The sequence below is a fragment of the Arachis ipaensis genome, chromosome B05 (assembly GCF_000816755.2).
Source record: "Arachis ipaensis cultivar K30076 chromosome B05, Araip1.1, whole genome shotgun sequence".
In the NCBI taxonomy this organism is placed as follows: Eukaryota; Viridiplantae; Streptophyta; class Magnoliopsida; order Fabales; family Fabaceae; genus Arachis; species Arachis ipaensis.
The window spans coordinates 138,545,075-138,556,313 of record NC_029789.2 but is presented as its reverse complement, the minus strand read 5'-3'; the positions used below and the strand labels follow the sequence as shown (position 1 = coordinate 138,556,313).

At 35.0% G+C, this 11,239-nt stretch overlaps 2 protein-coding genes across 8 annotated transcripts in view; both read left to right on the top strand.

The window, feature by feature from the left end:
• LOC107642134 (nudix hydrolase 14, chloroplastic-like) overlaps positions 1-1,246 on the top strand; it is an 18,920-nt gene extending 17,674 nt beyond the window's left edge. For 4 of the 7 annotated variants that reach the window (XR_001620622.2, XR_001620621.2, XM_016345444.2 and 1 more), the window contains 4 exons: positions 98-190; positions 287-374; positions 560-658; positions 1,045-1,246. Coding sequence is in view for 3 of the 7 variants with exons in the window: in XM_016345444.2 (XP_016200930.1) it covers positions 171-190; positions 287-374; positions 560-658; positions 1,045-1,191 (354 nt within the window). In the remaining 4 variants the exon portion in view is untranslated. Of the gene's footprint in view, positions 1-83; positions 201-286; positions 375-559; positions 659-1,044 lie in introns of those variants that run through there. The other 3 variants (XR_002347463.1, XR_002347464.1, XM_021102979.1) reach the window with 3 other exon arrangements.
• Positions 7,211-8,385, top strand: LOC107641286. The gene is made up of 2 exons (XM_016344782.1): positions 7,211-7,754; positions 8,063-8,385. Exons 1-2 carry the CDS (start codon positions 7,211-7,213, stop codon positions 8,383-8,385), a joined length of 867 nt encoding a protein of 288 aa, XP_016200268.1.

Below are 11,239 nucleotides of genomic sequence, written 5' to 3'. Positions count from 1 at the left end.
TCAGGCATCCATCATTCCTCTTTTGCTTGTAATTTCTATGCACTTGCACCTGATGCTGATTTCTTTCTTTATATATAATAAAGTAAACCGTGATTAGGTTCCAGGTATTGTATTTGCAAGAGGACCTGCTGTGACTGTGTTGATACTTCTGGAATCAGAAGGTGAAACTTATGCTGTCCTTACTGAACAGGTTCTTAGATGTTAGATCCTTGTAGAGAGAACTATGTTTTTTTTCAAACATTTTAACTAGAGTTCCATATTATGCTTATTATTTTTTATTTATCAGGCAAGGGTTCCTACTGGAAGAATTATTTTGGAATTGCCTGCTGGAATGTTGGATGATGACAAGGGTGATTTCGTTGGCACTGCAGTTCGTGAGGCTTCTCTCTCTCTCTCTCTCTCTCTCTCTCTCTCTCTCTCTCTCTCTCTCTCTCTCTCTCTCTCTCTCTCTCTCTCTCTTGCGTGTGGCTTCTCTCTCTCTCTCTCTCTCTCTCTCTCTCTCTCTCTCTCTCTCTCTCTCTCTACAATTCTCTTTATGGCTTAATTGTGCCTCTAACAGGTTGAAGAGGAGACTGGCATAAAGTTCAAACTTGAAGACATGTTTGATCTCACTGCTTTCTTGGATTCTTCAATAGGATGCAGATTTTTTCCCTCACCGGTATACCTTAAGCATTTTGCATCAACCTTATTGCTTTATTGGTTTTGCAAATAAATAATTTTATCGCTTGAAAAAAGAGCAAATAATGCATCTGCTTTATAGTTGTTCAATAATTTAGTTTGGTATTTTGAGCATAGTTTAGTTTCGTGGTATTGTACTTTTACATTTGCATTTACCAATCAGTGAGCATTCAATTCAATTTCTGGCTATTTGTGGTTCAATCTAACAGTATTTGATAATCCTCGCTTATGGGTCTTTTTTTTTCTAAATAAAATAAAATAAAATAGTGAGAATTTATTATCTCTCTCTCTCTCTCTCTCTCTCTCTCTCTCTCTCTCTCTCTCACTCTCTCTAAGGATCTAATTTTTTCGCTAAATGATTAATAGACAGTAGACTATAAGAGACCAACCTATGAAGAAGTTGAGAACCTCCAAGCCTTACTTCCAAGGGAGTGCAATATCTGCCAAATGCAAATCGGCAAAATGGTGAACTTTATGGATTCAAAATGTAGTTCAATCCATTTTCTTCACTAATTTTCACTTACTATGAGTTTGGAATACCACTGCCACTATTTGTAAATGGATACTAGGTAGAAGCTGCTCATTAGGTGCCTACTACTTTTTGTAATAATAAAGATAACTAGATGTGCAAGGTGTTTGGAATTTTTATTCCTATTAGCATAACAATGCTGATGAATTTTTATAGTAGAATGTGAACCTGGTTTAATTTGGAATTGTTAATACATGCATAAATTAGATTATTTCTTATAATATTTTTATATATATCGTTTTTGTTGGTTCAATTTGTTCTTGATATTTTGCTGCAGGCTAGTATTGGAATGGATAACTTGAACGCTTAATGCACAAAGTGGAGCAGTTTTAGGTTGATTTTGATCTTTTACTAAGTATTTAGATTGATGATCATCTCTATTAGTGTAATTTGATATATTATGAGCAGTTCTAACTTGTATTGTTTCTGTATTTTTCTTCGGTTTTTAGTTTTGGAATTTGAACTCGAGATTTATTTTGTATTTGAGTAATAGTTTTTTAATGTATAAAACAATTATAGTAAATTATATATCTCACTAATTATTGTTTGATTTGTCTTGTAATAAAAATTGCATACTATATTTGTAGGTTTGGTAATAAAAAAGGATTGAAAATTTATATTGTGTAGCAATGAAGATCAAGTAAGGAAAGAAATTTTTTTTTTAATTTAACAAGGCTTTCGCCACGCTTTTAAAGCATGGCTGTATATTTTGCTATGGCTGGCCACGCTTTAAAAGCGTGGCCGTATCTCTTCCTATCGCCACGTTTTAAAAGCGTGGTCGTATCTCCACCTATCGCCACGCTTTAAAAGCGTGGCCGTATCTCCACCTATCGCCACGCTTTAAAAGCGTGGCCAGATCTGCCCTATTGCCACGCTTTAATAGCGTGGCATATCTCTATCTATCGCCACGCTTTTACAAGTGGCAGTTTGTAAAAAAGCGTGGCAAACAAAAAGCGTGGCAATAGGCTGAAAAAAGCGTGGCAGTAGGTCAAAAAGCGTGGCAAAAAGCTATCGCCACGCTTTTTTCAGCTTTTTGCCACGCTTTAAAAGCGTGGCAATAGACGTGTTTTCTTGTAGTGTCACAACCTATTTCACTAAATTGAAATCAATTTGGGAGGACATAGAGAATTTCAGGATGATTCTTTCATGTGAATATGGAAAGGACTGTATGTGTGATTTAGGTGTTGTGAGAAGACAAGACTGAGGATCAAGTTACACGTTTCTTGAGGGGTTTGAACAATCAATATTCGACTGTAAGGTGCCAAATCATGCTCATGGACCCCCTCCCTGATATCCACACAGCTTTTTCAATGCTCTCATAGCAAGAAAGACAGCAACATAGCTTAGAACCTATCTCAATTGATAGACTCGTGGCATACTCTATAACTTTCTCAAACACTCTGGACTTTAGTCAGAATAGAAGGAGAGGAAAGGGTAGAGGAGGTAGGCAACAAGCTAGAGGGAAAGATGGTCGAGGAAGACAACAAGGAAGAATGCAATGTTCACACTGTAGAAAATTGGGACATGCCATAGAGATATGCTATAAAAAGCATGGCCTTCCACCATGCTTGAGGCAAAGGAATGATGGAGAAGTTGCTGTAAACATAATGGCCACAACGGATATTGAGGATGCAAATGGAGAACTCAGTATGCAGTTAGGAGAGTCTGAGACTTCCAATTCTGGATTTACTGTAGAATAAAAGGAAGCTTTATTGGTATTGCTTCAAATGCATGAACTAAGGCTACATTTGTTTTTGGGGACATGACAGAATATGACACTGAGACAAAGACAATAGAACAGAGACACTAAAAATTATCTTTTGTGTATTGTGTTTGGATACAATGCACAAGACACTAATGTAGTGTCCTATATTATATTTGGATAGACATAGATAACACTAAAATATTATGTGAAATGACTAAAATATCCATGTGATTCCAAATTTTTTGCATCAAGTATAAACTAATTTAATAGAGAATGAGAGTATATGGGAGTATAGAGGATTACAAGAAGAATTGGTCTATGAACCAACAAGGTAAAAATGGTATTGAAGTAACAAAAGTAAGAATGAACAAAGTAACGTAAGTAGAAGAGTGAATTAAGCTTTCATTGAGTAAACCTGCAGCACATCGTAGAGAAGAGAATAAACAATAAGAAGGAAGGAATTAGCAAGCCAAGTAAGAAATTCTGCAAGAAGAATAGAGTATCTAGGAAAAAAGAGAGAAAGAAGAACGCAGAGATAAAGAATCAAAAGGCAGGGAGAAGATAGTACCTTTATGAGAACGATGATGCATGGAAGAAGCTCAAATTAGGAAAAATAAGAAGGGGTAACAGTGGATAACAAAAAATATATACGAACAAAAAGCAAAAAAAAAATTAATAAAAAAATTCGTGTCACCTTCTCAAATCCCGTGTCTATCATTGTCCTTCGTTTAAAAGTGGACCCAAAAATGAAAAAAAAACTGTCATGGAGACACCGTATCCAATAGTGGTGTAATCGGTTCGGTTCTACAGTGATGCCAACTGTTCAGTTTGCTGCTTTCTGGACAACCGAACCAAACCGAACCGAACCAATAGTGGTTTGGTTCGGTTGATTTTTTTGGTTTTTTAAACCTAATAATCAGAATTTAAATCACCATAAAATAAAGTTTAAAACTGTCAATAAACTAAAATAACAAGAGTATATCACATCCAAATTCAATACAAGTTCAACTTGTCCCAACAATTAAAAATAAAAACAAAGACAATTAAAAATGTCTAGCAAACAACGAAACAAACACACTTTAAAACATACTAAAAACCGAGACAACCACTTTAAACCAAATAAAAACCAAAACAGTCACCATGCTTAATCTAAATCCACACCAAATTCATCATCATCTTCTCCAGTTGGTGCGATTTCTACAAAAACAAAACAAAATCATCAATATAGATTATAAACATAAACATAATATAGGTTATAAATTATAAACATAAACTATGAAAGGAACTTCAAAATATTGGATTGTTCATGGTTTGTTGGGTGCATATATATAAACATAACAATGAACAACAAAATACAGCAATTTTATTGAAAAATCAGCATTCAAAGTCATCAATAGCACCAAAAATATTATTTCCAGCAACAAAGTCAGCATTCAAACTTGTTCAAAAATATTGTTTCCAACATTTATGCAACAACAACAAATTGTGAAACATACTAAATAACAAATTATGAAACAAAATAACAAATTGTGAATATACTTTGTTTCCAACATTCCAGCAGCAGCAACAAAATTATATTGTTTCCAGCAACAGCATCAAGAACAACAACAATAAATTATTCTTTGGACCATGTCTCCCCTATAAATTAAAGCATATATGTGTAGCTTTGAGAGTAAAAGGAACAACAATAGGAACAATAATTTTAGTCAAACTCATCTTCCTAATTAACAATAGACTAGCAACAACAATTGGGAATAATAATTTTAGTCAAACTCATCTTCCTAATTAACAACAAACCAGCAACAACAATTAGGAACAATAATTTTAATCAAACTCATCTTCCTAATTAACAACAGACCAGCAACAACAATAGGTATAGTCATTTTATTCAAAAAAAAATATTCAATGTAATTAATTGTTTAGGATGTAAGTTCTGCAGGATAATATACTTGTTTATAAACTATGACAATTGATAAGTTGATAACAAATTAAATTGGTTAATTTATTTAAAGTTGATTTATTTTGAAAATGTAAGAGACACTTTCAATGTACAGATTCTAGAGACAGAGATATATTAATTTGTGAATTTAACTAATATATTTGCCTTTAATCAACAATAAAAATTTGAAAATCAAATTCTAACCTCGGAAGAAGACATTGTTGACTTGCAGCTTGTAGGTGGGGGCTCGAATTGGACTGCTCGGCGTTTGGAGTGTTGCTCGGCGACGGACTGCTGCTCAACGATGGACTGGACTGGAGTGCTGCTCGGCTTAGGGTTTGTTGTGATGGCGACCCTGCGATGGAGATGAATGGACGACTTGTGATGACTTCGAGTGACGATGGGCGACTTCCTTGATGGCAGACGACACTCTCTGGCTCCCTCAGGCTCTCCTTCTCTCAGGCATGGAGGTCGGAGGAGGAAGAATGGAAGATGGAAGTGAGTTGTGGGTGAGTCATGAGTGACTGAATGGGTGCTTGCGCATAAAAGGGGAAGAAAGTTAGGGATTTGGACTGATGGATTCTTTTATTACTAGGTTAAAGGGCAAACTAGTAAAAACAAGCACTGCTGAACACTCACTCCTCGATTTGGTTCGGTTCGGTTTCAGCAAAATCAATCAAAAACCAAACCAAACCGTTCTGTTTAGTTTGGAAAAAAAAACTGATTTTTTCGGTTTTTCTTTCGGCTGTTATAAATTTCGGTTCGATTCTGTGGTAATTTTCGGTCCGATTTGGTAACTTAGACCCCTAGTATTCAATGCCCATGTCTCTCTTTTCAAACACGTTTTAGATATTTATTGTCCTTGTCTCTGTATCCTGTCCACGAAAACAAATGCTGCCTAAGGAACATTCATAGTACCAGCCAAATTGTGACTTCACAGTAGTCACCACCTCATCAAGGTAATTTGGTGAATGTTTTGCATTTCAAAACAAGTGTTAAAGCCTTAAACATTTCAAAACAAAAGTGCAAATCCTGGATAATTGATACGGGTGCTACAGATCACGTATCATATACCTTGGATGATTTTCAAGATTATCAACAAATAGATCCAATTATTGTGAAACCACTAAACGGTTCTTACGCTACAAGTAGCATAATTGGAACTATTGTATTTTCCGAAAAATTGTATTTAAAAAATGCATTATACATTCCTTCATTTAATTTCAAGCTAATTTCAGTCTCTAAGCTTATAGCCACACTACATTGTATCATGAATTTTTTTGAAAAATTGTGCGAGATACAGGACTGCAGCTCCTCGAGGATGATTGGCAAAGCTGAGGTTGTTGGAGGCGTCTATACACTCAATAAGGAACATTCATTGCATACAAATTCTGTACCATACATCATGAGCAATCAAGGCACTTAGGATAGAAGCCTTTGGCATTGTAGGTTAGGGCATCCATCATTAAATAGCTTAAAATCAATGCAAAATATTTATAATTTCACTACTTGTAATAACACTGAGATGTTATCTTGCAACACTTGCCATTTTGCAAAGCAAAAAAGCTGCCATTCACAGCAAGTAATAAGATTGCATCATATTGCCTAGAACTCATTCATGTATATATATGGGAATCTTTGTCTATTTTGTCCACAGGAGGTCATAAGTATTCTTTAACAATTGTGGATAACAAGTCCAGGTACACTTGGTTGTATTTTATGAAAGCTAAATCAGAAGCCATAAACTTATTAAAATCTTTTGTCAACTTAGCTAAAACATAATTCAATCAAACTGTAAAAAGGGTGAAAACTGACAATAGATCTGAATTTTTAATGCCACATTACTATGCATTCAGTGGCATAATTCATCAAAGAACATGTGTTGAGACCCCTCAATAAAATGGTATTGTTGAAAGAAAATACTAACATGTTCTTGTTATAACCAGGGCCCTCTTATTTCTCTCAAACGTTCCTAAGTGCTTCTGGAATTATGCCACTGCACATGCAATTCACTTGATAAATAGGCTGCCATCTATTTTCTTAAAAAATCAGTCACCCTACCAAGTCTTGCACTATTCCTTGTCCTCTATATCACATTTGAGAGTCTTTGGGTGTTTAGCATATGCTAATACCATTATGGCAGGGAGAAAAAAAACTTGACCCAAGGGAAAGGAAATGCACCTTTTTGGGATTTAGGAAAGTTATTAAGGTTTTGTTCTATTAGATCTTCACTCAAATGAAATTTTTATATCTAGAGATGTAAAGTTCTATGAAAAAAATTTTTCTTTCCCCAAAACGGTTGACACACATTCACATTCTACATCATCACAGATTCATCCCATGCATGTCCCTTTCACATATGATACATATTGATACATTTTACCACAAGTCCAGCATCCACACACACGAATACCTTCCTGAACAGCAGATTCCTGCACTCACTCTACCAACACAAAGCACCACACACATCATTGATCCATGCATCAATAATGATTTAAACGGAGAAACAACTGAGCATACATCCATAGATAATCTTCATACCATTGACTCTCAACATCTTGTGTCTTTAAGAAGGTCCACAATAGAGTATAGAAAACATGCATATCTCAAAGATTTCCAATGTATGAGTGCTTCCATAGCCCCACCAAGCAAATGTACCCTCTTATGTTATAATGCACTTTCAACATCACATAGATTCTTCTCCCTGGCCATTTCTATTGACAAAGAACTGAGGTCTTATGAGGATGTCATAGCTTATGATTGTTGGAGGAGTGCCATCAAAGAAGAACTCGATGCACTACAGCAACTACAGACTTGGGAAATCCAAGCTCTTTCTTTTGGCAAGAAAGCCATAGGGTGCAAATGGGTGTTTAAGCTCAAACAAGCATTGAAAGACATAAGGCGTAACTAGTCGTGAAAGGCTTCACCCAAGTATCTGGCATTGACTACCTCTATACATTTAGTTCTATTTTAAAGCTCAGCACACTTCGCGTCGTGCTTGCATTGGCTGCTGCCCAAAGTTGGTTAATTTCTTAAGCAGATTGATGTCAACACAACCTTCCTTCAGGGTGAGTTGGAGGAAGAGGTCTACATGCGCATCCCCCCGGGTTGAATGCCCCACACAATCACGTTTTCAAGCTACGGAAGTCCCTTTATGGCATGAAATAGGCAAGTCAACAGTGGAACAATATGTTAAAATATATTCTATTAGAAAGTGGATACAGCCAATCAAAGTCTGATAACAACTTGTTTACCAAATACAAGAGCAGTGGCTTTACTACACTACTGGTTTACATAGATGATGTGACGTTGGCAGGGAATGACATTAGTGAAATCAATTTCATTAAGGCACTGTTGCATGAGAAGTTGTGCATCAAGGGCATTGGTGATTTAAAGTTCTTCCTAGGGATGGAAGTTGCTCGAAGCAGGGAAGGCATTGCTTTATACCAACGAAAGTATGCTTTGGATTTATTACAAGATTCTGGAATGGAGCAGCACAAACCAGCTTCAACCCCAATGGATTATGGCACTTAGTTGACAAAAGATTGGGGGGAGGGGGGGAGGGAGGGGTTACTACTTGACAACATCGCGTATAAGAAGCTAATCGGCAAACTTATTTATCTGGCTAACACAAGGCCAGAAATCAGTTTTGCAATTGGCAAGCTCAGCCAATTTCTTGAGAAACCAACTACTTTGCACCTCAAGATAGCATATAGGGTTCTAAGATACATCAAGATGGCTCCTGCAACTGGGTTGTTCTTCCCGTCCAAGTCTGATCTGCTAGTGTCAGGCTTTATTGACTTTGATTGGGTGGCATACCCTGATTCACAAAGATCCATCTCTGCCTACTACTTTTATATTGGGAATTTGATTGTTTCATGGAAAAGTAAGAAACAAAGGACCGTGGCATCATATTCTGCTAAAGCAGAATATCGAGCATTGGCCTCAGCTACTAGAGAAGCAATTTGGTTAAAGAAAGTCCTAAGAGTCTTGGGTTTTGAGCTGGAGAAACTTATAAGTCTATACTGTGACAACCAAGCAGCCATTCACATTGCTCACAATCCAGTTTTTCACAAATGAACAAAGCATATTGAGGTTGATTGTCATGTGGTAAGAGACAAGTTGATGGAAAAACTTATCCACTTACTTCCTATCTCGACTCATGAACAACTAGCAGACCTATCGATAAAGCCGCTTGCACCAGGAACTTTTTCCACTATCTACGGTAAGTTAGAACTACTAGACATTTATACTCCTAACTTGAGAGAAGGTGTTACTTGACATGTGAGTTAAGAGACTAAAAAACTAACCATTTAGTTGCTAAGTAGTTGAATTAGTTAGCTAGTGTGGAGATATTTATCACAAGGTGGTTAGAGTAGAATTTTATCAACTGCTATGCATGTGTATACTAATATAATATGTGCAAAACCTAACAAATTAGTTAAGCTTAACTCATTATATCTAAGGTTGTATATAAGGTTTGTCATGCTTCATAGTTAATTGAATTTTGTCATTATTTGATTCAAGTAACATCTCTATCTTTCTTTTCTATGTTTTCTTTAAACTTACACAATCTTTAGCTACTCTTACTACACCTTCAATAAATGGTGTTATTATTTATCTCCTTTTATTGTGTCACTCTCTATCTTTATTTGCTGTTTTGTTATGCCGATGGTAGCATTATCTATGGTGGTGGTGGTATAGTGAGATGGTGTTTAAAATTAAAAAAAAAAAAAAAGTAGTTAAGTTTGTTTTCACAAAATTTTAAATTAAATAAGTACCCTGAACTAAACAAACCCCGTATCTAGACTCCCGATGTTAAAAGTTGAAAAAAATATATATAAACGGATCAACCCACTTTATTTCACAGATTAATCGAGTTAAACTCATTAAAATGTCTCATTTTCATGAAACTATTTTTAAAGTCGAAAGTTTCGTAAGGGTGAGCACATGTCGGTTTGGTTTGGGTTTATAGTAAATTTAGAATCGAACCGATCAAAATATAATTTGTTCAGTTTGATTTAGATTTGTATTTTTTGTATATATATCCGAACCAAACCAAACTAATTAAGAATGTATTGGTTCGGTTTGGGTAATTGGGTACCCAATGACTTTAAAATTCATAAAAAAAAAAACCAAATTTTTATCTTAAAAATTCAACAAATACAATAAAATGTAACATCAATAGAAATAATCCAAACATGTTAAACACCAAATACATTAAAAACTAAAATCCTTAAAATCCAAACATATTAATAGCGAATAATCTTTGTTTAATGGAAAAGTCATATATATATTTTTTATTTTTTTTATTTAGTTAATATATGATCGGATTCGCGGGTTGGTTCGGGTTCCGCACCCTCAGAACCGATACTCGAACCAATCACTAACAAAGATCATCAATTTGGTTCGGGTTGAACCAGATTACCCGTTAGTTCCAGAACTAATTTATTTAGTTCAGTTCGGATTCGGACAGGTAATCGGGTACCCACTACCCGTGCTTATCCCTAAAGTTTCGATTACGATATTAAACGGGCCAAACCCAACACAACCATAATATTATTTTCTGCCATGATTATTGAACATTTATAACACCGCCGAATCAAAAGCAATTTATTAGGGGCAATTCGTTTTTATTCTGGACATAGTTTTTCTCTTTTTGGTCAGGGTGGACATGGTTATTAGTTGTTAATGGTTTTAGGCTGAAAAGCATTTATACAAAAAATGACAAAAACCGGCAACCAAAAAATATGAAAAACAACATTTAGAGGAAACTTGATGGGCTCCAAAGTCATTATGAGAGTGGGTCTTATTCTTAGGGGGTTTTTTGTTCAGTCTTATTCTTAAGTTTGTTTGCTTCCTACACTTCCATCTTGGGCCTAGTTTTTTCTTCTCGTTTCTGGTCAAGCCTAGTTTTTCCTCCTTAACGACTATTTTTTCAGTTTTTAATTAAACATTACGATTGGGCTTAATGCGCCGTTTTCATACCAAAAATAACTAATTAGTTTACCTTAAATATGTATATGTGCTAACCAAGACAGGTCACTCGTCCGTTTAAATAAGTGTTAAAAATTTGAATTTCATTTTATACATATAATAATTGACTTTGAATCCTCTAAAGTTTGAATTTATTTTAGAGAGTAAAATGTGATCTCTACTCTTGAATAGTTTTTCTTTCATATTTATTTTTGGTCCCACCTATAAAATTAATGGTGAGAGATTACATTTTACTCTCTAAAGTGAAATTTAATTTCACTTTAAAGAATCCAAATCTATAATAATTTATTAATTAATGGTAAACTTTTAATAAAATACTTCAGATACATGACAGATTAATCTTTAATCTATTAAATTATAGATAGTAAATTAATGGTAGTATATAATATAT

Bases quoted from the DNA above. Each gene is read 5' to 3' on its own strand.
- LOC107641286 (XM_016344782.1), top strand. From the start codon at position 7,211: ATGATACATATTGATACATTTTACCACAAGTCCAGCATCCACACACAC. The intron at 7,755-8,062 runs GTAACTAGTCGT...ATATTCTATTAG, and splicing joins AGCATTGAAAGACATAAGGC to AAAGTGGATACAGCCAATCA.